The sequence below is a fragment of the Sphaerodactylus townsendi genome, linkage group LG16, assembly GCF_021028975.2.
Source record: "Sphaerodactylus townsendi isolate TG3544 linkage group LG16, MPM_Stown_v2.3, whole genome shotgun sequence".
NCBI classification, from domain to species: domain Eukaryota; kingdom Metazoa; phylum Chordata; class Lepidosauria; order Squamata; family Sphaerodactylidae; genus Sphaerodactylus; species Sphaerodactylus townsendi.
The window spans coordinates 8,398,298-8,425,541 of record NC_059440.1 but is presented as its reverse complement, the minus strand read 5'-3'; the positions used below and the strand labels follow the sequence as shown (position 1 = coordinate 8,425,541).

At 49.1% G+C, this 27,244-nt stretch overlaps 2 protein-coding genes across 2 annotated transcripts; one reads left to right on the top strand and one right to left on the bottom strand.

Annotated features, from left to right (window-relative positions):
- Positions 1-615: 615 nt before the first annotated feature.
- On the bottom strand, positions 616-23,496 carry CENPV (centromere protein V). Its single transcript, XM_048519388.1, has 6 exons — positions 23,126-23,496; positions 8,913-9,377; positions 6,216-6,314; positions 5,321-5,390; positions 3,287-3,401; positions 616-838 (listed from the first exon to the last, which is right to left on the bottom strand). The coding sequence occupies exons 1-6, from the start codon at positions 23,494-23,496 to the stop codon at positions 714-716; spliced, it is 1,245 nt and encodes a 414-aa protein (XP_048375345.1). The 3' UTR covers positions 616-713.
- On the top strand, positions 23,089-26,484 carry UBB (ubiquitin B). Its single transcript, XM_048518987.1, is given in 7 exon segments — positions 23,089-23,231; positions 24,112-24,324; positions 24,383-24,481; positions 24,484-24,774; positions 24,777-25,625; positions 25,627-25,847; positions 25,882-26,484. Coding segments are annotated over 6 exon segments (2,088 nt in total). The 5' UTR covers positions 23,089-23,231; positions 24,112-24,117; the 3' UTR covers positions 26,303-26,484.
- Positions 26,485-27,244: the final 760 nt, after the last annotated feature.

Genomic DNA, 27,244 nt, shown 5'->3' with positions numbered 1-27,244 from the left:
GTTGGGAGGGGGGAACGTGGGGCAGTCTCGCTTTAGGGACGGGAGCCGTGCGAAGTTCCCCTCTGAAACGGTTTTTCCCCGTCCCCAGCCCGGGTTTATTGGCCCGTGCAGAAGGGGCCTAAGAGAAGCAAAAAGGGAATTTGAGAAGCAGATCACTAACAACATTAAGGCAAACAGTCAAGGTTTCTTCAAATATATCAGGAACAGGAAATGGGCTAAAGGAAGGGGTTTGGTCTTTGGATAACAAAAAAACTTTGGAAGGGTGACTTAAGAAAGAGGGAGAAATGGCACACACAAACTGATTTTTGGGTATCTGCTTCCGCTGCAAAAAAATGTGGGGCACATACCTATGTCAGAGCCACTGTTTCCAGGACTATGCTGGATTAGATGGACCACTGGTTGGATCCAGCAGAGCTCATGTTCCTCCTGTTGAGAAGATTTAATTCTGGACAAAGTCCATATACTGAGCCTTCTCTGGCTCCTGAGCATGCTAGCTGATTTTTGATCATAACAATGAGGACTGCTGACTTTTTTGGTACATGAAAGTTGAGCTTCCTCCAAGTTTCTGTTTCCATTCACCCCAGCTTAGTAGAAAAAGAGGAAGCGGCACGAGGGTTATTTTACAAAAATACAAGTTTTATTTTCTAAACGGTGGAAACAGGGATCTCTTGCTGAGCAGTCCTGGGCGTCCATGCTTCTTGGAGTCGGCACAGTTATGGTTTTGACAAGGTCTTGATTGTGGGATGCGCCTTGATGGCCTTTTCCCACTCCTTGCCATTGATGGCCTCTATGGTGACGCTGCGCACTGTGCCTTCATCCAAGCAGTGCGGTGCTATTCCTAAAAAAGAAAGAAGGCATCTGTGATGGAGAAACTCTGGGTACCACTGTTGCGGTTCCTTAAATGTACTAAGGTGCTCAGTGAATGCTTTCTTTCTTTCTTTCTTTCTTTTTCTTTCTTTCTTTCTTTCTTTCTTTCTTTCTTTCTTTCTTTCTTTCTAATTAAACTTTTAGAGCGCCCTCCCCCAGAGGGCTCAGGGCGGTGAACAACCAACAATCATATACAATAAAGTCACAAAACAATAAAAACAGATACATCCGATAAAAACAACTATGTCAGATGGCAACAATTTTTCCACCACCCCATATCGTGCCCATGGGAGGCCTACATGTCACGGGGATCAACCCGGCTGGCCAAACACCTGGCGGAACAGGTCTGTTTTACAGGCCCTGCGGAAACCTCGTAGGTCCCACAGGGGAGCCTGTTCCACCAGGTACAGGCCAGGGTTGTGAAAGCCCTGGCCCTTGTTGAGGCCAGCCGCATGTCTCTCGGGCCAGGGACCTCCACCAGTTTTATTGAGCAATGCACAAAAAATGTGGTCTTTACTGAAGGGGGCGTGCCATCTGATCCAGACAGAAGAGAAGAGAGAAAATTGAACATTTGGACAATGGGAAAAGTCTGTATAAATGCTGTTGCACAAAGTTCAATTTCATTTTCACACCAGATGAGTAGTAAAGTGTGGTGCCAAAGGTTTCTTGAGAAATGTAAGTGTGCGGGATAGAAGCAGATGGGGACCTGGCATGCTTGTAGATCACAAAGTACATTGCAAAATGAATCCCAACTCCAGAGGTGGAGGTCATAGCTAAATTGCTAGCTGATGTCAGTCCTCATGTGACTCTTGCAATGGCAAAGTTCCTCTCTCTCTCTGTCATTCATTCATTCATTCATTCATTTATTTATAATCAATTTTATATACCGCCCCTCCCCCGAAGGGCTCTGGGAGGTGAACAACATGATAATAACAAACAATAACATTAAAACCCCATTTAAAACAGCGGATTGAACAAAATTACAGCGGCATCCAGCAGAAACTTCATAAAATGTAATAAACCCACCCTGGAAAAATACAGACCTGAAGAGCTGAGGGCCCCATAGAAATTACGGGCCCAGAGCATAAAAGGGGGGAGGAGGAGGGCGCACATCAGCGGTCGGCCCCTCCAAATGCCCGGTGGAATAATTCGGTCTTACAGGCCCTGCGGAACTCTCCAAGATCCCGCAGGGCCCGGATAGCTGGTGGTAAAGTGTTCCACCAGGCAGAGGCCAGGGCTGTAAAGGCCCTGGCCCGGGTAAAGGCCAACCGCATCATCGAGGGGCTAGGGACAACCAGCAAGTTGGCCTCTGCCGAACGCAGAGGCCACAGAGGGACATATGGGGTAAGACGGCCCCGAAGGTAATAATGATAATGTCTCATAATGTAACTATCCCATTTATAATTATATATCTTGTTTTCTCCTATACTTGTTTATGAACAATTGGTCTGGGAGCATAAATAGAGAAGTAAAATTGTGCATGGAGAAAGAATTCCAGGTAAAGCAGATCGCAAGGGAGGAGAATGTTTTAAGGTATGCTGTTCTGCTAAGGAGCCACCAGCCAAGAATAGAGGGTGTAGAACGCCCTCTACTAATAGTCCCTCTGAATTCCCAACCTCCATTTTTTAAAAAAAGCACAACTGTAGCCTTTTTTCTTGTGGGGATATAAGAGGAAAGTTACACCCCTACATCTCTACAATGAAAAGGACTAGAGGCTTAGGTGTTGTGGGGTCTCCGGGCTGCATGCCCATGTTCCAGTAGCATTTTCGCCTAACTTTTCGCCTGCATCTGTGGCTGGCATTTTCAGAGGATCCTCTGAAGATGCCAGCCACAGATGCAGACAAAAAGTCAGGAGAAAATGCTACTGGAACACGGGTATGCAGCCCGGAAACCCCACAACACCCCAGCGATTCTGGCCGTGAAAGCTTTCGACAATAGAGGCTTACTTTGTTTAAAAAGTAAACCTGGGGATCCAAATGTGTACAGCATAGTAACATTACAGCTATTCAACAGTTTGTGGTATGTGTGTCGGGGGGGGGGGCGGGGGGATAGGGATTAGTGGCTAGGGTCAAGACTTCATGCAGGCAAAATGTGCCAATATGGGCAACACCTTCAGAAAGATACAGTATTCATGCCACACAGCATTCAAGCACGTTTTGACTTCAATCTTTCAAAAAAGATTAAATCACAGAGGCTGGGGAAGATCAGAGCAAAGCAGGGCAAAACCAGGAAAGTGGATGATGGGGAACGCTGAAACAAACCAACCAACCTCGCAGGAGCGTGGATGCCAAAACTAGAGCAAAATCTCCGGGCGGAAGCAACCCAGGGCCAGCTGGACATGCAGTCCACTGCAACCCCCGTTATGCCTCCTACAGCTCCTACAGCTTAGGAGAGGTGAGCGGCAACAGGCAGTTCCTACCATAGCCATCTGGATTGGAGCGAGGAGTGTAGAAGCTCTGGATCCCACAGGTCTTGCAGAAGGTGTGCTTCGCACAGTGGGTGTTGAAGGTGTAGGTAGCCAGGTCGTCAGCACCCTTGACAGAAATAACAGCACCGCCGCATTACTTATTTGCCGACTGAATATGCCGCTGGCACTTATTTGCCGACTTATTTGCCGACTGAATATGCCCACTGGCACTTAGCACTCCTCGTGTGCAGAACAGCCAGGGGACAGCGTTCTGACAGCCAAAGGACAGTGTTCTTGGCTGAGGCGTGGTCTTACCTTCTAGTCATGTGACACACACCCCCCCCCTTACAACAGACCGACTCATTCTGGCAGAGCCAGGCACACAAGAGGAACCCAGCGGAGCGTCGTGGGCCATCCCCTGGACAGCAATGAGTCCAGTAAGCCCAGATCAGGTTGGGAACCAACAAGGACTGGGCTTGGAGCAGCCAGGGCCCCTGCAGGTTCTATAGCCGTGCTGGCGAACCTATGGCACTCCAGATGTTCAAGGACTACAATTCCCATCAGCCCCTGCCAGCATGGCCAATTGGTCATGCTGGCAGGGCCTGATGGGAATTGTAGTCCTTGAACATCTGGAGTGCCATAGGTTCGCCACCACTGTTCTATAGGATGAACAGCAGGCAGGTCAGGACTCAGGACCCAGAAGTGCCCGCAGAAGCAGGTGTGCATCCAGCCCTAATGTAGCTGGAGAGATTCATGTACCTAGTTCACCTGAACCTACACGTCAACACAGGCAGCGACGCAGGGAGCTTTTGCAAGTTCAACAGAGAAATGCGTGTCTGCTAGCTCAAAGAAAGCACCTTCTGCAGTGGGGGGCAGCAGAGTCTTCACAGGGTGAAGGCTAACGGGCTGGAAGACCTTATATTAAGCAGGTTCGCCAAGCGCACAGGGCTGGACACAACAAAACATGTGACTGCTGCAACGCTCCCTCTGACTTGTTGACTCTGGATTCTGACATTTACACTATGCCCAATGGCTTAAAACAGAAACATATACACAGAGAAGGAAAGTGCTCTATCTATGTGCAATAAAGTGTCTAAAGGAGCAGCAGTGGCGTAGTGGTTAAGAGCAGGTGCGTTCTAATCTGGAGGAACCGGGTTTGATTCCCCGCTCTGCTGCTTGAGTTGTGGAGGCTTATCTGGGGAATTCAGATTAGCCTGTGCACTCCCGCACACGCCAGCTGGGTGACCTTGGGCTAGTCACAGCTTTTCGGAGCTCTCTCAGCCCCACCCACCTCACAGGGTGTTTGTTGTGGGGGGGGGGGAGGGCAAGGAGATTGTCAGCCCCTTTGAGTCTCCCACAGGAGAAAAGGGGGATATAAATCCAAACCTCCTCCTTCTAAAACATACCAACCTATATACTAATTCCTATATTGTACGACTTATTTCTTAATAGAGATGCAAACTTCATACCCATTTTTTAAAAAGAACATTGAAGTCCTTTTAGATCACCAGAGTCCTAAAACGAATGGCTTTTCACCCTTATCTTGAATGTCCACAACTTGTAGAGAATTTATACATGTTCCAGGCCAAAATTAAACATGTTCTAGACCAGAATTTTAAAGGACTTCAATGTTCTTTTTTTAAAATGTGGATATGTAATAACTAATACAATATAGCCATGGTGGCGAAGCTTTGGCACTCCAGATGTTATGGACTACAATGCCCATCAGCCCCTGCCAATTGGCCATGCTGGCAGGGGCTGATGGGAATTGTAGTCCATAACATCTGGAGTGCCAAAGCTTCGCCACCACTGCAATATAGGAATTAGTATGCATGTTTGTATGTTTTAGGCACTTTACTGCACATAAATAGAGCACTTTCTTATAAAATAATATTTGAAATAAAAACAACCACCCCTGCGATTAATTTGCGAACTGGACACTGATTTTCTGCAGCAGCCGCTCCACCACCCAAAATGTTCCTGTAGAAACTCTCCCAGCTCACCCCGATGCAAGCCCACCCCCTAAAAAAAAAACCCTCAACTCACCTTTAGCAGCTTGAAACGTGAGGCAGGTACAATGAAATGCCGGTTTTGCTTCTTAGCACAGATGCTGCAACTAGAAAGAGAGGGACATTTCTGGGAAGTCTGTCCATACAAAGACACCATATCCACACAAGTGTCTGTTTCAGGGGCTGAACCAGGGAGGAGCGCTCATGGGGACATGTGGGGGCAAATGTCTCCGGGCGTATGCCAGTTGGTCACGTGGAGGCGGAGAATCACCTTGGCCCTGCCCCACCTTGGCCCCTTCCCCTTGGCCCCGCCCCACCAGGCTGCTTCTTCAGCCAGTGGACCCCCTGCCAGCCGAAGGAGCAGCCTGACTGGGCCTCCGCTGGGTGTCACTCAGCCCTGCCCCTCCAAGCTGCTCCTTCGGTGGAGGCTTCGCTGGCTGAAGGAGCAGCTTGGCAGGGGCAGGCTGAGCGGCGGCCCACTCCCGCCGGCTAAGGTAAGTGCAGGGGGGTGGCAGGGCGCTCAGAGCAAGTGTTGCCCCCAGATGCCCTACACCAGGGGTCTGCAACCTGCAGCAGGGGGGTGGCAGGGCGCTTAGAGCAAGTGTTGCCCCCGGATGCCCTACACCAGGGGTCTGCAACCTGCGGCTCTCCAGATGTTCAAGGACTACAATTCCCATCAGCCCCTGCCAATTGGCCATGCCGGCAGGGGCTGATGGGATTTGTAGTCCATGGACATCTGGAGAGCCGCAGGTTGAAGACCCCTGCCCTACACCTCTGTGCCAAACACTTGGGAAGCAAGAGCGCTGCTCTAGGCCGAGATCTGAATTGCGCCAGAAGCCTCGGTTCTTGGTACAAAGCAGCTGGTGCGCTGGAAATCCCTCACGACAAGAGTCCCCAGAGAAGGGTCAAAGAAGAGGGAAGGCATTACTCACTTGCAGTCAAAGACGTGCAGGTCGGCCGAGGCCCAGACCTCGAAGCGGACAGATCCGCAGTGACATCCTCCCGTGTGCTTCACCAGCCCCTGGTACTCACTGGGGAGGGGAAGAAGGAGAATGAAGAGGGGTCAGGATCTGTTCAGAACTGCCGGAAGTCAAAAGGGTCAAGGGACATTTTTGTAAAAAAAAGAGCAAGAGGGCTTTCTGGCCCTCTCAAAGAGAACCCAACAAGACCCACCAGGGCCCAAACCAACGCATGCATCTCTTCTGAGCAAAGATTCAAAGGCAGCTCTCCTGTGGCTAGTCCCAAGCCCATCTGGATCAGACAGCGTGGTGTAGTGGTTAAGAGTGGGGTGTAGCAGTTAAGAGTGGTGGAACTATTCTGGAGAACCGGGTTTGATTTCCCGCGGGTTTGATTTTTCCACACGAGTGGCAGACTCTAATCTGGTGAACTGGGTTTGTTTCTCTGCTCCTTTGCATGAAACCTACCGGATGACCTTGGGCCAGTCACAGTTCTCTCAGAACTCTCAGTCCCACCTACCTCACAAGATGTCTGTTGTGGGGAAAGGAAGGAAAGGAGTTTGTAAGCTGCTTTGAGACTCCTTATGGTTCATACAAGTGGGGCATAAATCCAGACTCTCCTTCTATCTAGTCCAGCATCCTGTTTCAGACAATGGCCAGTCAATAGCCCCAGAGTGCCAAATAAACAGGGCAACGAGGCTGAGGCCTTCCCCTGACGCCGCTTCCTGACACTGGTATTCACAGATTTGCTATCTCTGAAGATGGCGTAGTGGTTAAGAGCAGGTGCACTCTAATCTGGAGAACTGGGTTTGATTCCCCACTCTGCCACTTGAGCTGTGGAGGCTTATCTGGGGAACCATATTTCGCTTGTGCACTCCAACACACACGCCAGCTGGGTGATCTTGGGCTAGTCACAGTTCCTCAGAGCTCTCTCAGCCCCACCCACCTCACAGGGTGTTTGCTGTGGGGGGGGGAGGGAAAGGAGTTTGTCAGCCCCTTTGAGTCTCCTTGCAGGAGAGGAAGGGGGATATAAATCCAAACTCTTCTTCTTTAATCACTGTGGCTAGTAGCCGCAGGTCAGCTTCTCCTTCATGAATCTGTCATAAGAACATAAGAACATAAGAACAAGCCAGCTGGATCAGACCAGAGTCCATCTAGTCCAGCTCTCTGCTACTCGCAGTGGCCCACCAGGTGCCTTTGGGAGCTCACATGCAGGATGTGAAAGCAATGGCCTTCTGCGGCTGTTGCTCCAGAGCACCTGGTCTGTTAAGGCATTTGCAATCTCAGATCAAGAGGATCAAGATTGGTAGCCATAGATCGACTTCTCCTCCATAAATCTGTCCAAGCCCCTTTTAAAGCTATCCAGGTGAGTGGCCATCACCGCCTCCTGTGGCAGCATATTCCAAACACCAATCACACGTTGCGTGAAGAAGTGTTTCCTTTTATTAGTCCTAATTCTTCCCCCCAGCATTTTCAATGAATGCCCCCTGGTTCTAGTATTGTGAGAAAGAGAGAAAAATTTCTCACTGTCAACATTTTCTACCCCATGCATAATTTTATAGACTTCAATCATATCCCCCCTCAGCCGCCTCCTCTCCAAACTAAAGAGTCCCAAACGCTGCAGCCTTTCCTCATAGGAAAGGTGCTCCAGTCCCTCAATCATCCTCATTGCCCTTCTCTGCACTTTTTCTATCTCCTCAATGTCTATTCCCCTTTTCAAACCATCTGCGCTCAGAACCATCACTATGTTGAGCGGCAGTGAATTCCACAATTTCATTATTCCTTGAGTAAAAAGGTCACCATCTAACACCCACCAAGTTCATTCGGTTCCAGGTTATAGTATTTTGGGAGAAGGACCCTTCGACACCCATAGCCAATTTATGAAGAAAGGGACTATTCTAACAAATCGCTGGGCTGGTCTAAGCTTGCTGCCCCCAAGATGTTTGCAATGTTCCTTGGACTGTCCAAGCCGAAGAGGAAGAGGAGGAAGAATTATGTGGCCAAAAGGGAGGGCAGAGAAAAACTCAGCCACCAAGACTCCAGTCTAGATTTTGCCAACAGCTGCACAGCCCAGGTGACCCAAAGCAAAGGGCTGGAAACATCTCACCTTGACATGCCTCTGAAGATGCCAGCCACAGATGTGGGGAAACGTGAGGAGCAAAGCTACCAGATCGGGGCCAGGGAGCCCAGAAAACCCACAACAGCCCGTTGGTTCTGGCCGTGACAGGTTTCTTCAATGCCCCAAAAGACTTGGACTTTGGATGCACCGAGATCACCCTTCAGGGACTGCTGCAGCTCCGCCCACCTGGACCTGGACCTTGCCACGACGGAGGCCCAAAGCGCGCAACCGGTGGCGCTCCCTTCCTCCCCGCACATGCAGCAATCAATGGGCTCTCTCGGCCAGGCCCCCCCACCCTGCACGAGAGGCCTCCGCCGCGCCCAGGAGCCTCCGCGCAATCCTGCGCACCCAGCCAACGCCGGGCTCCAGCTGCGCGGCGGCGAGCGCGGGATTGCGCGCAGGAGGCCCGGCAGGTGCAGCAGCGGCAGGTGCCCAGGCGCTCCGCAGGGAGGCTTCTGCACGCAACAAGTCCCCGGGCTGCGCGCCTCGAGCTCGAGCCTCCACCCCCCCCCCCCCCGCGTCGGGGATCGCCCCCCCCCCCCCCTTTGACTCACAAGGTGTCCAGCAAGAGCTTGGCCGCCTCCTCGCCGCTCACCCGCTGGCGCTTCAGGAACTGGAGCCAGCGGTCCTGCTGCGCGCCCAGGGCCAGGGCGCCCCCCTGCTGCTGCTGCTGCTGCTCTTCCTCCTCCGGGCCCGGCGACTCCGCCTCGCGGGCTTTCTGGCGCGGCGGGGCCTTGCCCTTGGAAGCGCGGTCCCCCCGAGCACCCCCGGGCGGCTCCGGCGGCTTCTTCGCCCCGGGGTGGGGGCCTTTCCGCGTCGCCGCGGCTGCGGGGGTCCTCCTCGCCTTCCCCATGGTGGCCACGCCGCCGCCGCTGCCCTGCGCCTCCGGGCGTGGCCGCTGGAGGGCGCTCCCGAGCCGCGCAGCTGCTGCGATGGGCGGCCACGTGGCGGAAGCAGAGGAGGAGGAGGAGGAGGAGGTCTTCCAGCACCCACGGTTCAGGCTGAAATACGCCCGGTGGCTTCAGCACCAAGGCGGTACCGGACAGCATGTGCAGAGGGCGCCCCCCAGCCTCACCCCTTGAGGCCCACAAAATGTGGTCTCGAATGAAGAGAAGGATCTAAGTAGTGTTGCCAACTCTGGGTTGGAAAATCCTGGGAAATTAGGGGCCGGAGATTTGGGCGGGCAGGTATTGGGAAGAGGAGGGTGCTCAGCAGGGTGTAAGGCCATAGAATCCAAAGCAGCCGTTTTCTCCAGCAGTGACAATTCTAGGGGATCTCCAGGCCCGACCGGGAGGTTGGCAACCCTGGAAGACCTTGTCTGTTTCTCAAATCCTGTCTCGCCATCCAGGTTTATTTCTTTCTTTCTATTTTTGCACTTGTACCCCGCCAATCTCTCCAGGGACTCGAGGCGGCTTATATATGTATCAAAAAATACAGTGATATGAAAACATTACAAAAGTATAAACATGAAAAACATAAAGATATAAACAACAGTTGTCACCTGACTAGTTGTCAATCCATTTGTGCCTGGTAAACTAATCATTCCCAAGTGCATCCTGGTTTCCCACAGAAGCAGGACAAAGAAGGGAACAGCCCTTGCTTGGGGCTGGCCCCCAAATTCTGTTATTCACAGGTAGACTGCTTCTGAACATGGATGTTCCACTTAGCTATCATAGCTTACGGCAGACTGGGACATGACAAATGTCTGAATGCTGTCAAGCACTCTCCCTTGTTTACAGAATACCACCAACACATGCCTACCTGTGCAAAAAACCTAGGGCAGAAAATCCCATCTTTAGCTGCAAACAATCTGAATAGCAGGCACCGAATTGTACTCAAGAGAGCTGCAAATGAGGAAATGTGGCTGCAGACCAGATAAGACCCCTTGCAGTATTTGTGGGGAGAACAAGAAAAGGTTCCTATTTTACAGCAACAGAATAGCCAGAAGGGGAGTCCCTAGAGTTGCCAACTCCAAACCTGGAGATATTGGGGGTGGAGCCTGGGGGAAGGCGAGGAAGCCAGTGTGGTGTAGTGGTTAAGAGTAGGTGGACTCTAATCTGCAGAACCAGGTTTGATTCCCCACACCTCCACATGAGCAATGAATTCCCTCTCTGTCAACCTCTTCTGCAGCTGTCATAGTTTTCTGGCCAAATGCAAGGGTGAAATGCTTGGATGTCCCCATGTTAGAGTACCTGTTAGAACCAGTAGCAAGAGAACCACGACAGACAGACACATACTTCCAGATCTGTGGCCGGCTGTGGCATGGTGTTAGGGGAAAGGCACTTTGTGCGGGCCCTCTTCTTTGTTATTAAGGCATCTGCAGCATTGGCTTGGCTTGGCTGGCTGATCTTGGCCCATGATCCCTCCCCCTGTCTCACCTGTCATATCCTAAAAAGGGAATCCATTGGATAATCTTCTCTGTACAGCTCACTGGTGCCTCCTGCCAAAGCATCCTATAAACAGCAAGGGTGACTCAGCTGAAAACATGGGCGACGCATGCCAGCACCTTTTACGATCCAGAATGACTGGGTGCGCTGCCCATGGCCTTACCTAATGGAGTAAAGTCATTCCTGATAATGGGAACTGAACGCCATGAATTCCCAAACACCAGAGAGTAAATCTCTCCCCTTTCACTTCAATACTCCAAGCATGGTTTCTGGTTACAATCCAGAGACAGGCCTGGTTAGGAGGACAGGGAGTCCCAGAGTGTATTTTTTAAAGATGAGGATTCGGCAAGGTAAAGACAAGAGTTCTCCTGACACAGTGTCTCCTAAGCCTTGACGTTTGGATGTCAATTGGCCAAAGGCAAATCATTACATCTGGCTTTAGATGTCAAAGAAGAACAGTTTGGATTTATTCCTTGCCTTGTTCTCCTGTAAGGAGATTCAAGGAGGCTCCTTTCCCTTCTTCTCCCCACAACAGACACCTTGTGAGGTTGGTGGGGCTGAGAGAGTTCCAAAGAGCTGTAGGAGTGCAGAAACACATCTGGTTCACCAGATAAGTCTCTGCCACTCAGGTGGAGGAGTGGGGAATCAAACCAGGTTCTCCAGTTTAGAATCCACACCTGCTCTTAACCACTACACCATGCTGGCTCTCGAGAAAAACGGGGTTTAAATCCATGCTGCTCTTCCGAGGTGGTTTGTCTTTGCCTGCCTCCATGTGGACTGAGAGATTTCTGAGAGACATGTGACTGGCCCAAGTCACCCAAGCAGGCTTAATGTGGAGGAGTGGGGAATCAAATCTGGTTCACCAGATTAGAATCCACCTGCTCTTGACCACTACACCATGCTGGTGTCCAGGAAAACACTATTCAGGCTAGGGTGGAATGGGGCGGGGGGTGTCAGTCAGTGTTTGGCAGAAGCGAGAGCTTCCTACCCTGTTTCCCTGAATATAAGACATCCCCGGAAAATAAGACGTAGTAGAGGTTTTGCTGAAGTGCGAAATATAAGGCATCCCCCAAAAGTAAGACGTAGCAAAGTTTTTGTTTGGAAGCATGCCTGACGAACAGAATACAGAAATATAAGACATCCCCTGAAAATAAGACATAGCACATCTTTGGGAGCAAAAATTATTATAAGACACTGTCTTGTATTCGGGGAAACACGGTAGAACCGTATCCTCACAGAACATAACTGTCAGGCCATGGAATTGTGAGTTTGTTGAATTGTCTGGCCTGAAGTTACCAGGAAAGATTAGGAAAAGTTCACAGCCCCTTAGAGGAGGGTGGGTGAAAGGAACAAGGGAAAGAGTTCCTCTTGCTGCACATACAGTTGTGTAGGCTGGCCTTCCAACCTGCCCCCTCAGGCGTTGCCACCTCACTCTCCTGCACGTGTGAGCCAGAAGGGGCCAAAAGTAATTTAGCGGGTAACATGTAAAAACATCCTTGTGGTGGTCTGGGAGCTCCTTTTGGAGAAAAGGGAACCAACCGTAGGGGCTGAAAGAGACCGTATAAAATCCTGTGGATCTCACTCGCCAGTAAACGGACCTTTGGAGAGATGCTTCAAAGATTGTAAACACAGAGTGAGCTTTTGAAAACATGCACCCAAATAGCACCTCTTAATTTTCTGGCATCTAGAAAAGGAAGCGGAAACTGTCACTTCCTGTTATTCCAGTTTCAAAGACATGCCAATGGTTAATGCAGGAGTGAGTCACTGTTAAATTTCTGTAAACCAGCAAAGCCTGCCACTCCCGGAGTTGCTTGGCAGAAACCAAACACCTTGGACTGTGCGTTTTGTCACACGGCTGGTGATGCGTTTGACCCAGATACTCGAAAGAAGAATCATAGGAAGCTTGGGGTCGGCTGCTGTTTCTTGTGTTGCTTCCCTTCCCTCCACCCCCACCCCCATCCATTCCTCCTTTCATATTCTTTGTGTTGTTATTCCTCCCCCATGTCTCCAAGCAACAGGAAATCCCAGGGGGTAAAACTGGCCCTTGGAAGGAGAGAGAACTAGAGATTTAGTGGCATTTTATAGCTTTTGCTTTATTTACACATGTACAGGTAGAACACAGATGGAAGAGAAGGACTTTATGCTGTTATGCTGTTTCCTGCCTCATCCTACAGAGGGTTTTTTACTATAGATAGCCAGTGGCTAGATAGGGACTTAGGAATTGACACCTTTACTCTATCATGCTGGTTCTATCCTTTGATGTTAGACTGATACTCTCAGGGACTTCCTTCCTTCCGGCTCCTTCCTCGACCCTTCTCCACCTTTTTCTTTCAACCATGCCTAGGTGCTCCGTGCATCCATCCCCATCAAGCTAGATTAAAATAGCATAGTGAACCTATCTACCTACCTTTCTATCCAGAATGGAGTTCGCTAATAAATACTCTTTTTATTAGATTAGAAACTACAACTGACTCCGACTTTCTTTTGTGTAAGCTTGCCACACACTGGGATCCATCGCACGAATGCACACGAGGTAAGGCTTCTGCTGTGCTCTAGTCACCCGTGCACTCTGCTAACTACGAATAGGAGTAACCTCCAACTACCAGGAGCTCTTATTCCCAACACTCTGGGGCAAAAGTTCCTCAACCCCAGATCAGACCCTCAGAGACAGAATGACTCTCTGCCTTCTGGGTGCTCCAGTCCATATAACAGTAGGCCTCCGTTTCTGCTTTGCTTTCCAACCAGAGAGCTCTGCCTTGTTCACCCACCCCTGCTCATATCTGCCTTGGCTATGGAGGGGGTCATCCCATCCAGTCCTGATGGACGCTTGATTGAAGCCATCATGGCACACAGTGATGGGGTAGCAAAATAAATCAGGAGTCCGGTGGTCCCTTAGGAGCAGCAGTGGCGTAGGAGGTTAAGAGCTCGTGTGTCTAATCTGGAGGAACCAGGTTTGATTCCCAGCTCTGCCGCCTGAGCTGTGGAGGCTTATCTGGGGAATTCAGATTAGCCTGTACACTCCCACACTCGTCAGCTGGGTGACCTTGGGCTAGTCACAGCTTCTCAGAGCTCTCTCAGCCCCACCTACCTCACAGGGTGTTTGTTGTGAGGGGGGAAGAGCAAAGAGATTGTCAGCTCCTTTGAGTCTCCTGCAGGAGAGAAAGGGGGGATATAAATCCAAACTCTTCTTCTTCTTCTTCTTAAGAAATGACTCGACGTATTCCAGCAGAAACTTCCCTGAGTCAGACCTTGCTTCATCAGATGCTACATTAAGAATATAATCTGCCTAATGAGTGGGTGTTTCAGTGCATCTGAGGAAGTGAGCTCTGACTCAAAGGAGCTCCGGGTATCTTTAAGGTGCTTCAGAGATTTCCTTTTGCTGTTTGTGGACTAACAGGGCCACCCACCTGGAGTTCTCACAATGAAGGGTAATATCCCAGTCATTAAGAAGTGCCAGAAGGTATTCTCAGGCCTCGTGGCACGCATAACAGACTACGTCACAGTGGACAGAGGGCAAGCACGCAGAACAGCCAAGGGCACAGGCAAACAAGATGCAGTTTAAGGAAATGAAGTCAGAGGAGACCTGAGGGCAGCCAGAAACTGCTCTCATCATCTCTGCTGAAAGGGTGTAATCGGAGGGCCCCTGATGAAGCCAAGCAAGTCTGGGTTTGGGTTGGTCTGTGATGGAAGAAGCAGAAGCCTGTGGACTTCAGTGAAGGGTGGGAAATAAATGCACAAATAAATAGACAGATAAATACAGACAATTGTTTCTCTTTATGAGACTTGATCCCTCTTCATAGTGCTTTGCCCTCCTGACAGTCCCAAGAGTCAGGATATGGTTCTTCCCATTTTGTAGAAGGAGAGCAGGGGGTGTCTGCTCTCCATCCAGTTAATTCATGGCACAAGGATCCACATGCAACCAACTTGCGTTGGCTCCAATATAGTACAGTGATTAAGAGCAGGTGGATTCTAATCTGGAGAACTGGATTTGATTCCCCCATCTGAGTGGCAGAGGCTTATCTGGTGAACCAGATGCACTGGCGTTCCTGCCTAGGGACATGGGGTACCCCTTGTCCCCGGGCGCATCCATTGAGGTCACGTGGGGGGCGCCAAAACATCCTCCTATGCAGCGCGTGATTGAGCAAGCCCTAGCAAGCAGGCACTGAAGCAGCCACTGCTCCCAGTGCCTGTTGTAGCCCCGCCCACTCTGTACGGTGGCCTGGAGTGTCCAGGGGGCGGGGGAGAAGTCCCACTGGGCTCCCAGGAGCAGGACTGGGGAGCTCCGCCTCCCCTCCCTCTGACCCAGCATGCCTTATTCGCCTTAAATGAAGTGTGGCATGACTCAGAAGCCTTCTCCCCGGCAGCCGGGCGCCGGCAGGCACAGGAAAAGGGAAGCTGAGCAGGGAGCCCAGAAGCAGCAGCAGAACTGAAGATGATGCTGACGTTTGCTTGGTAAACCTTCTGATTTGGGTGACTTGTGAGAGATTTACTTGCTTAAAAGTTAATTCCCACTTGCACTGGCTTGGAGCTGTTTCTCAGGCTAGCAGCCTACCTCACAGGGTTGGTGTGAGGACACAATTAGAAAAGTGGTGGGTGGAGGGAGCCATGTATGTTTTGCTGGGGGTAGGAGGTGATTTGTGAGAGATGATGCTGATGTTTGCTTGGTAAACCTTGGGGGTGACTTGTGAGAAATTTACATGCTTAAAAGTTAATTCCCACTTGCACTGGCTTGGAGCTCTTTCTGAGGCTAACAACCTACCTCATAGGGTTGGTGTGAGGACACAATTAGGAAAGAGAGTTGGTGGGGAGAAAGCCATGTATGTTTTGCTGGTGGTGGGAGGTGTTTTGTGAGCTGGTGCAAAAAATCATTGTTTGGTCGTTGTGGGGGAGGGTGGTCGTCCATACCTGGGGTGGGGGTGGGGGGGCACCAAACTCAGATTTTGTCCCCGGGCTCCAGTTTGCTTAGATTCGCCCCTGACCAGATGTGTTTTCGCACTCCGACATTCCTGCTGGGTGACCTTGGGCTAGTCACAGTTCTTCAGAGCTCTCTCAGCCCCACCTACCCCAACAGGTATCTGTTGTGGGGAGAGGAAGGGAAAGGAGCTTGTAAGCCACCTTGAGTCTCCTTACAGGAGAGACAGGTACAGTATAAATCTTTCTTCTACTCCTCCTTCAAAAAAATAAACTAAACACTCTTTTCCTAAATTGCCCTGGACCTTATTTACCACTCCAGCGTCTCTTGACTTTCTCATTGTGATGAGTCAGCGGGAAATCTCTGATATGTTCTCCCTTTCTTCCACATCTGTTTTTCCCCCTATCGTAAAGAGCATGTCCTGTGAGCAGGAACATGTAACTTCTGATACCGCAAAAAATCACCTGGCTGTATGACAACAGGTCTCTCTTGTCCAACATCTGTGCCATCAATGCCAGTCAGGTGACCTCAAGGAAACTCGGGCACATTGATGGTCATCCCTATTTGTTGACCTTAACAAGTCTTATTAGTCTAAGCCAGGGGTCTTCAAACTATGGCCCTCCAGATGTTCATGGACTACAATTCTTATCAGCCCCTGCCAGCATGGCTAAGTGGCAGGGCTGATGGGAATTGTAGTTCATTAACATCTGGGGGGCCGTAGTTTGAAGACCCCTGGCTAAGCTAAGGACTGTTTCCCTTGAGCTAAGAAGGGTCTCGCACTGGCCAAGGCAACCTTCCCATGAACTGTTCGGGTCTCAGCTGCCCTGCAAACTGAGAATCCTGACTGCTCTGTAAAATTCTAGCTTGCAATTTGATGGATACTTTTTTTGATTTGTGGTGGAAGGGGAGGAAACAAGGAAAGAAACACCCAGAGACAGTGAAAATCTTTCCAGTCAACGTGTCGTATTAAAGTCCACTGCTTAAGGAATCAGGGCATTTTCCATCCTCCCTTCCCCCACCCCAACGCTTCTGCATAGTGACTCAGCAGAGCAGAGTTCCTGGGGAGAGTTGCTCACTTTGTGATTGACTGAGACTTTATGCCAAAAGGAACAAACTATTCAGAACGTCTCCTGCTTGAGGCTTTTTGAAAAGATTGGAAACTCTCCAAGAAGGCCCAATGATCTTGCAGCGCCCCTGTCCATTTCAGAGTGTATGCGCAGATGTTGCTCCCAGAAAGGGACTGTGCCCCAAAACCTATTGAATTCTGGCTGCTGAAGGAAACAGAGAAGGAAGGACAGCAGTGGCGTAGTGGTTAAGAGCCGGTGCACTCTAATCTGGAGGAACCAGGTTTGATTCCCCGCTCTGCCACCTGAGCTGTGGAGCCTTATCTGGGGAATTCAGATTAGCCTGTGCACTCCAACACACGCCAGCTGGGCGATCTTGGGCTAGTCACAGTTCTTCGGAGCTCTCTCAGCCCCACCTACCACACAGGGTGTTTGTCGTGAGGGGGGAAGGGAAAGGAGTTTGTAAGCCCCTTTGAGTCTCCTTGCAGGAGAGAAAGTGGGGATATAAATCCAACTCTTCTTCTTCCTAAAAACACTTGGCTGGCACCAGAAAAGGTGTCAGCAGGTACCATGTTGGAGATCCCTCATCCAATACCAGGTTAGCCCTTAGTCTGTAACAGCTGTGCTAAAAAGAATATGCATGCTCTGCCTGTCGGCAGGTCCGCATCGTGTACTGACCTCTGTCCCTGCTCTTTGGCGTAGGACATCAGTTTCTTTGAGCGCGCTCTGTATAGAGGAAGCTAGTTGGAAGATAACTAGGCACTCCACTTTATAGAGTTTTACAGTGGGATCTTAACATGCACAGGTGTCAAACTCGGGGCCCTCCAGATGTTCATGAACTACAATTCCCTTCAGCCCTTGCCAGTATAGCCAATGCTCATGTTGGGAGGGACTGATGGGAATTGTAGTTCATGAACATCTGGAAGCTCACAAGTTTGATACCCCTGGCTGTAGTGGTTAAGAGCAGTGGACTGTAATCTGGATAACTGGGTTTGATTCCCCACTCCTCCATATGAGTGGTGGACTCTTACCTGGATTTGTTTCCCTGCTCCTACACATGAAGCCTGCTCTGGGTGACCTTGGGACAGTCATGGTTCCCTCAGAGCTCTCTCAGCCTCACCTACCTCACAAGGTGTCTGTTGTGGTGAGGGAAGGAGTTTGTAAGTCAGTTTGAGACTCCATACAGGAAAGAAAGGCAGGGTATAAACCCAGACTACTACTACTCTTCCTCTTCAACACTTTCCTGGAAGTAAGCCCCACTGAGTAGATTCCAGTAAGACTCTGCCTGTTTAGGATTGCTCCATGACTTGAATATTATACTACCTAGTATGATCCCAAAGGGGTCTAGTTGAATGTGGGAGAGAGAGAAATGTTTTTGTGTGAGTCATACAATGCAGCTTCCAGGACAGATGGCAATCCCTGAGCCACAGTCGCCTTCATTGTTTTGTGTATCACAATGTAGTGGAAAAGAAAGATGAGTACTACAATCTGACAACGGATTTTTAAAGGTTATTTTATTGGATCAAAGTGGGCTGAGATTGCCTCTGCAAGTTTCTAGATTTAAGAAGAAGAATTTGGATTTAAATCGTACCTGTCTCTCCTGTAAGGAGACTCAAGGTGGCTTACAAGCTCCTTCCCCTTCCTCTCCCCACAACAGACACCTTGTGAGGTAGGTGGGGTTGAGAGAGTTCAAAGGGAGCTGTGACTTGCCCAAGGTCACCCAGCAGGAATATAGGAGTGTGGAAACACATCTGATTCACCAGATAAGCCTCTGCCACTCAGGTGGAGGAGTGGGGAATCAAATTCCAGATTGTAATCCATCTGCTCTTAACCACTATACCACACTGAACCTTTCAGCAGGCTGTGCAATAAACTTTGGGAAACTAGTGTATTCTTGCCCTAATATATTGATCCAAAACTAGACTTGGCCAAAGGGCTCTCAAAAGGGCCCTGTGGCCTGTTACCTGGAGCTAGGTTTGCCAGATCTGGAAATATCTGGATATTTGGGGGTGGAGCCTGTGTAGGGCAGGGTTTGGGAATGGGAGGGACGTCAGCCAATTACAATGTCATAGAAGCCACCCCTCCAATGCAGTCATTTTCTTCAGGTGAGCTGATCTCTGTTGCTTGGAGATCAACTATAACAACAGGAGATCTTAAAGCCTCGCATGGAGATTGGAAACCCTTTCTGGGTCTTGAGTGAGCCGGGCAAAATGATCCAGAACTACCTCAGAATGCGTGTCATGTTTCCCTGTTTTATCTTTGGCTGCTGAATTGTATTTTTGTAAGCTGTTGTGGACAGTGGAGAGAAAAATGGGATAAAATATTTACATCAATAATAAAATCCACCTCTTGCATACTGTTCACTGGCTTATCCTGCCTGTTATTGGAGTGCTGGTTTAGAAACATTCTATACCAAGATCTGGCCTAGAAAGACAGGCCCAGACATGTTTAAACTTGTTTAGCTCACTGCTTCAGCCTCCCCTTTTCGAGGTTGTTCGGGCATCTGAACTCTCTGCCTTTGGCTTCCTGGAAAACAAGCATGTTGTCTTGTGAGTCGCGCTGAAGTGCCTCCGACGAAAACAAACCAAACGACCCTACTTGCCACTCTGTTTTTAAAACGGGAGACATGTCCTCATTTGTCGTATATTGCCCTTGTGTAACAGGACATTTAAAAGTGTACAAACACGTGTGCTGGATGTTTACTGTGAAAACACCGAGCCCTTTTCCCACAGAACAGACTCTTCTGGAGTATAGTCCTTTGTTTAAAAGCTCAGGTCGACATGCTCAGAACTCTTGCAACTTCTGAGAAATTCTAGAGCACCGATGTGATCTCCCTGGTCACAAGATCTGTCCCCCCCCCACCCCAACTTTGCAATTAGCCATGTGTTACAGTCAGCTGCTGCTCCAGAGCATTTAGTCATCCATGACTCTCAGCACAAACCGAGAGGACGAGGATTAGATATATTTTAAAGCCTTCCAGAGTCATATGCCTACATTCCAGAGCTTCCCAATCTCCACAAAGCAGTACAATCTACAATCTCAGCATGTGATGCAACATAAATAGGTCAACGTTCACAGGATCAGCGCAGCGGTGCTTTCATTAGAACCTGCCAACACCGGCAAAATAATACGCAATCTTTCAGTTCTCTAGTTAGACATTTAAAAAGTGCTTCACAGAAGGAGGGTAGAACGGGTTTTGAGCAATGATGTGGTTTTATGGCTGAACCTCGTTGCTCTCTGCACATTGTTTCAGCTTTCAAAGAATAGAAATTAATTGTTCTTTGACAATTCTAGTCAGCAAAGAAAACAAGCACAATAGGAAATTGTTGCCAATTCTAGTTTCAAAAAGAAGCACTCAAAAGTAGGTCCTGCTCCCAAGAAACACAAATGGCATCTTTTACAGGTAGAAGGAATAGTCAGTAATAAGGTTTGGTTTGAGGGTTAGAGATTCGTTGTCTGAACACTATCTACTTGAGGCAAAGGTGAAAGTTGCCCAAATAAAATGGAGGCTAATGGTTCCTCCAAGATTCCTACATGCATTGGGGGGTTTTTAAGGACTTCAAATATGTGCTTTGTTGAGGCTGTGGTGGGAATATAGAATATGAAGCCCAATCTATAAGGTTGTTCTTAAATGGAGATTGGGGCAAACCTGAAGAGGGGTGGGAGACATATAGAGTGCCTTTGGGGAGAACTTGTTTTGAACAGGTGGTGGTGGAAGATGTATGAAGCAGTGGTGATGGTGGAAATAAAAGTTACTTCTTTGCTACTGTTGTTATCTGTTGTAAAGTGGTTAAGAGCAGTGGACTCTAAACTAGAGAACCGTGTTGGATGCCCCGCTCCTCCGGATAAAGCCTGCTGGCTGGGTGACCTTGGGCCAGTCATGGTTCTCTCAGCCGCACCTACCTCACAAGGTGTTTGTAGTAGGGAAAGGAAGGGAAGGCAATTGTAAGCTGCTTTGAGACTCCTTAAGGTAGAGAAAAACATAGTATAAAACAACAACAACTCTTCACAACCGGCCCAACTGCCAAGGTAGCTGGGCATCTATCGATACATAAATCTGATCCTTTATTGTCTCAGAAACACACAATTATCCATAATACTTTAAAAATACCAAGCATACACTCTGATCTGGATGTAGCACTGGTTTACCTAATATTCCACATGGTCTATTTATAGACTGTTTTGACCCAGTGTTTGTAATGGATGTTGACAAGATCCTGAGATCTGTGAAGGCTTCTACTTGTACCCTGGATCCTTGCCCATAGTGGTTGTCAAAATAATGTAAATACCACATCAACAAGCCCTTACTGTCTATTACAACTCACTTACTAACTCAGGGTACCTTTCCTCAGCCAAAGTAGGAGTTATATGTCCACTACTTTTAAAAAATTCCTACTGAAAAAATAATGTGGGGATTAGTGGCAAACACACTGCCTCTAAGACACAGAGACTGTTGAGATTACAGGTGATTTCTCTCAGCCTAATCTACCTCGCAGGGCTGTTGCAAGATTACATGGATGAAAGCAGGAATGGGGACGGCCTCCTGAGGTCCTTAGAGGAAGGGTGGGATCAAAATGTGAGAGAGATGTTAAAAAGAACAGTAACTGACAGTGAGCAAAGTTTTAAAAGAATTTTGATGCAAAGTTGCGCCCATTCCTCTTCCTTTGTGTGTAAAAGAAGTATCCATATTATTCATTTCTCCCCAAAGTCCCATGTTTATAAATGCTACTATGACATAGCATGCTATCATGTAGCAAGATGTCTGGGTGTGGTGGTCTCCTGTCTTGATCTTAAAGAACAAGTGGATGTGTCTCAGCTTCAAAAGTAGCAAGGCTCTCTATGTTATGAAAAGTAGATTAGTTTTAGATGAGTGCAGAAGAGGATCAGGTGACTTCCATGCAGTGCGACCATTTCATCAGTGCACTTTGTAAGTTTTGCAACATGCTTTTGCAAGAAAGGTGTTTTTTTTTAAAAAAGGAAGGCAAATTTTAAATGGTTGAAGGGGAAAAAACGCTTCCAGGAACAAGTTTTTATGCGATTGAAAAACACCGTCAATTAAATAATTAAATCTACCCAAGAACCTTAATGTGGGTTAGTTTTCTTTTTAAACTGTCTTTCTCGTCCCTTTTGTATTCAAGACCAATCAAAAGATTCCTCTCCATGTATACCCTTCCAAAACAGGTTTACAGAGAGGAGGGAATCTGCAATGCATCAGTATAAAACAGCCAGCAACCAAATTAAATGCTGGCCCTTCCTGCAGATAAAAATTCCTAAATGTGGTAGTACTGCATTGCTTTTTGGAGGTATTTGCAGCCTGATGGATTTGTTTTTCAGATTTTGTGATCTGCCTTGAATCTCAATGAAAAAGGTGGGCTGTTAATGAAAATGATCCTTCCCCCTTCCACTCTCCTGCATATTATTGTACAGACGAGCATTTCCCCACTCTCCCAGCAACGTTTGGTTTTTGAACGACACAAACTGAGTGAACACTTTAGCATTTGAAATGAATGTTTATTAATTCAGAAGATAAAAGGCTCTGGGGAGAGATTCCCTTTGGCGTGGTGGTGGTCAGATTGTCAGTCTGGGTGAGAAGAGATCCAAGTTCCAAAATTCTCTCTCAGCCATGAAGCTTCTTCAGTCACTCTCCCAACCTAGTCTACCTCGCAGGGTTGTTGTGAGGGTCACTTCGAGGCGAAAACCCTAGACCCTACACTATGTAAGCGTAGATTTGTGACGGGAACTAATTTCTCCTACGTAGTTCGCGGAATAGTGTGGGAGAGAACCAGGAAGGAAAATTCTAGACCCAGTTAAAGAGGACTTTCTGTCTCCATGTTGGCCTTCCCCGTCCTCTATTAGTTGGGCCTGTTCGCTCTAGTAATCCCTCGCATGCGCAAAACGTTTCTCCCCTCCCAAATCTGCTTTTTTGCCTCGGCGAACCTTAGCAACAAGGGTGACCTCACTCTGCACCAATCAACGACGAGCATTTCATCGCCATTACCCCACCCCCGTCTTTCCTTCCCTCTGGATTCTTCCAGAGCTTTCCTTACCAACAGCCAATCAGAAACCACACTTTCTCTCGCTCTACCAATCACTATAACGAGATCGTCTTTTAATCCCACCCTCAGACCGCCTTTTGAAAAATGTGCATAGTTAGCGAAAGGGTTTCACCCCCTGCTAGATATCCTTCCGCTCCCAAGCCCGCCACCAACCTTTTCCTATTATTTGTGGTTAATAACACGATTAAAAAAAAAACTTCTTTGTTGGTTCCTCGTGTAAAAAAGAATAATTCATTTTCGATAGCGGAAAAAGCTTTTTTGTTGTTTGTTTTCGGATCTTTCTTCTACGCGGAAGGACACTTCAAAGGGAGGAGCGTTGAGTGACATGCCACTATAAATACCGCTGACGGGAAACCGTTCAGGCATAGTTGAAGCGCCTGCGGAGAAGGTGGTCGGAGGGCTGTTGTTTTTACGCTGAGACCGATTGAATCGCGGCGGTCGTAAGAAAAAAAAGGTAAGGACGTGGAACGGAAGACGGAGGGCGTCGGGTTTAAGGTACCGCAGGCCTCGTCGGCTGGTGTAGTTCGGGGCAACGGCTCTTTTTGACGGTTGCCATGGCGGGGCGTCACTCGGCGGCCTTTATGGCGCGGACCTGAATGTAAACGGGGGGAGGGGGGTGATGGGGAAGCCGCGACCCGCACAGACGATGGGGCGTTTTCAGGGAGGGTGCGGTTAAGGGGCCTGGGCGCTTTTGCCGCAGCCGAGGTAAAAACTGTCATGGCGACTGGACCAACCTTGAGGCAGCAGGGAAGGTCGTAGGCTTTCCTTATGGGAAGCCCGAGGGAATTATTATCCTTTCCCCAGGAACGTTGTTGGTTCTGTTTTCAGCTCCTCCCCGTTTTGTGACGTCATCGTCTGTCCTTTGGGGGGTCCTTAAAGGGTTCAGGAATTGGGCTGTTGAGACTCTTTTGGGTCTTCCAAAATTGTTCCGTAGGTATGGGGGGGCTGAGATTAACTATCTTTTATGGGTTTCGTGGGGCAAGATATGAAATCGGTCTTTATAGGGACAATATGGGGTGGGGGTGGGGAAAAGTGCCTGGTTTTACTGTCTGGTTTTTTTCTCATGGAGGTTACTACTTAGCCAAAAAAAAACCCATACTGCCGGTGAAGGGGTGGCTGTTTTGTCACATGCCAATCCAGGTTCAGGTTTCTAATTAAATAATCTGTGGAGGAGGAAGTGGTATCTTTAGATGAGAGTGCATTGTGAGTGTTTAATGCGTGTGGCCCGATTGCACATTCCTTTCTGGGTGTCAGAATGGATTATTGTCTGGATTGTTGAAATAGGAGGGTGGACCATTTAAGGTGTAAGTACTGATGTTCCTGTGTCATTGCAGTTCAAAATGCAGATCTTTGTGAAGACCCTGACTGGCAAGACCATTACCCTGGAGGTGGAGCCCAGTGACACCATTGAGAACGTGAAGGCCAAGATCCAGGACAAAGAGGGCATTCCCCCTGACCAGCAGAGGCTGATCTTCGCCGGCAAGCAGCTGGAAGATGGCCGCACCCTCTCTGACTACAACATCCAGAAAGAATCCACCCTCCATCTTGTGCTGCGTCTGAGGGGAGGCAATACGCATTCCGGTGCATCTTGTGCGCTGATAATAGATCCCTGGACTGGCTAAGACCATCTACACACCCTGGAGGTGCGAGCCCAGTGACACCATTGAGAATGTGAAGGCCAAGATCCAGGACAAAGAGGGTATTCCCCTGACCACAGCAGGAGGCTGATCTTCGCCGGCAAGCTAGCTGGAAGATGGTCCGCACCCACCTCTCTGGCGACTCTTCCACAACATCCGGTGAAAGCAATCCACCCTCGCATCTTGCCATAGCTGGGCAGTCTTTGAGGGGAGTGCATGCAGATCTTTGTGAAGAACCCTGACTGGGCAAAGCAGACCATTACCCTGGAGGTGGAGCCCAGTGACACTTCATTGAGAATGTGGAAGGCCAAGATCCAGGGACAAAGAGGGCATTCCCCTGATCAGCGGCGGAAGAGGTATTGATCTTTTTTGCTGGCAAGCAGCTGGAAGATGGCCGCACCCTCTCTGACTACAACATCCAGAAAGAATCCACCCTCCATCTTGTGCTGCGTCTGAGGGGAGGCATGCAGATCTTTGTGAAGACCCTGACTGGCAAGACCATTACCCTGGAGGTGGAGCCCAGTGACACCATTGAGAACGTGAAGGCCAAGATCCAGGACAAAGAGGGCATTCCCCCTGACCAGCAGAGGCTGATCTTCGCCGGCAAGCAGCTGGAAGATGGCCGCACCCTCTCTGACTACAACATCCAGAAAGAATCCACCCTCCATCTTGTGCTGCGTCTGAGGGGAGGCATGCAGATCTTTGTGAAGACCCTGACTGGCAAGACCATTACCCTGGAGGTGGAGCCCAGTGACACCATTGAGAATGTGAAGGCCAAGATCCAGGACAAAGAGGGCATTCCCCCTGATCAGCAGAGGCTGATCTTTGCAGGCAAGCAGCTGGAAGATGGCCGCACCCTTTCTGACTACAACATCCAGAAAGAGTCAACCCTCCATCTTGTGCTGCGTCTGAGGGGAGGCATGCAGATCTTTGTGAAAACCCTGACTGGCAAGACCATTACCCTGGAGGTGGAGCCCAGTGACACCATTGAGAATGTGAAGGCCAAGATCCAGGACAAAGAGGGCATTCCCCCTGACCAGCAGAGGCTGATCTTCGCCGGCAAGCAGCTGGAAGATGGCCGCACCCTCTCTGACTACAACATCCAGGAAAAGAGATCCACCTCCATCTTTGTTGCTGGCGTCTGAGGGGGGAGGTGCATGCAGATCTTTGTAGAAAAATAACCTGGACTGGCAAGAACCATTCACACCCTGGGAGGTGGAGCCCAGTGACACCATTGAGAATGTGAAGGCCAAGATCCAGGACAAAGAGGGCATTCCCCCTGACCAGCAGAGGCTGATCTTCGCCGGCAAGCAGCTGGAAGATGGCCGCACCCTCTCTGACTACAACATCCAGAAAGAATCCACCCTCCATCTTGTGCTGCGTCTGAGGGGAGGCATGCAGATCTTTGTGAAGACCCTGACTGGCAAGCATCCGTATTACCACTGGGAGGTGCGGTGGGAGCCCCAGTGACAAACGCATTGAGAACGTGAAGGCTGCCAAGATCCCAGGACAAAGAGGGCATTCCCCCCGGGACCAGCAGAGGCTGATCTCTTTGCCGGCAAGCAGCTCGAAGATGGCCGCGCGACCCTCTCTGGACTACAACATCCCAGAAAGAATCCCACCTCCATCTGTGCTGGCAGCTTCTTAGGGAGGCATGCAGATCTTTGTGAAGACCCTGACTGGCAAGACCATTACCCTGGAGGTGGAGCCCAGTGACACCATTGAGAATGTGAAGGCCAAGATCCAGGACAAAGAGGGCATTCCCCCTGACCAGCAGAGGCTGATCTTTGCTGGCAAGCAGCTGGAAGATGGCCGCACCCTCTCTGACTACAACATTCAGAAAGAATCCACCCTCCATCTTGTGCTGCGCCTTAGGGGAGGCTGTTAATTGTGTTTGTACCCTAGTCTGAAAGTTGCCAATAAAATTTGTTTGCACTGTAGCAGTTTGTCTTAATATTGTAAGGTATTTGCAAGTTTAGTGACTGCTGGACTGTTTGTGTAAAAGCTAATAAAGTTTTGTGTTGCACATTGCTTGATTGTCTTGATGAATAAAGAATTCTGTAACCTGTACTCTTGACAGTGGCAGCTGTTTTAATTCAGTTTTGTGTTGGAGGCCTTGTTACCCTCCAGTCTTAGACTTGCCAAGAACTAAAGTTGGATTGAGATAAGTGTGATGTTTTCATCCCTGCAATTTGGAGGGAGGAAAAACACATGGGCCTCTAAACAGTTCCAGTATTACATCATGTTTAGCTAGAGGTGCAAGAACTGGGTAAGAAAACGCCTTAAAACAATTCTCCCAAGCAAGATTTGGAATGTAATAAAATCATGCAGTATTGTGATTTAAGGCACAGTGGTTTCACTAGCATCCCCACAGTAATATTGCTGAACGCCCCAAACTTTGAGTAAGAAGGTAAAACCCAGAAACAGTTTTATGTAGATACGTTTGTGGGAGAAGCAGTTTGTCAAGCATTTTAATTTGAGTAGAAGTGGCACCTGCTTCTCTTGTGTCTTCGTTGCTAGAGGAGCCCCATCTTTCCTTAAGCTCATGGCACAATTTCTATAGTCTGGTTTTGGCCCAAGCTGAAGGGGGGGTGTCTCCTTAGTTTTTTATAATGGTGGTGTGCCTTTTTGTTAAGATCCTGGGAAGGGTCTGTGAGGTTTTAATCTTGGGAGTTGCTTGAATTGTTGGTTAGCTGTCAGAGCTGTTGCTAGTGGAGGAAGGGGCTGCTAAAGAGTGTCTTTGCTAAGGCTGTATGGCCACAAAACTTTGAAATTGCTGTAAACTATGTGTGCATCTGGTTCTGGTGGGTTTTCTGGACTGTGTGGCCGT

Excerpts from the sequence above, each read along its gene's own strand:
- CENPV (XM_048519388.1), bottom strand. The coding sequence starts at position 23,496 with ATGACAGTTTTTACCTCGGCTGCGGCAAAAGCGCCCAGGCCCCTTAAC. Across the intron at positions 3,402-5,320 it reads CACGTTTCAAGCTGCTAAAG|GGTGCTGACGACCTGGCTAC; the intron begins GTGAGTTGAGGG and ends ATTTCTGTCAAG. Across the intron at positions 839-3,286 it reads CTCCAATCCAGATGGCTATG|GAATAGCACCGCACTGCTTG; the intron begins GTAGGAACTGCC and ends TTTCTTTTTTAG.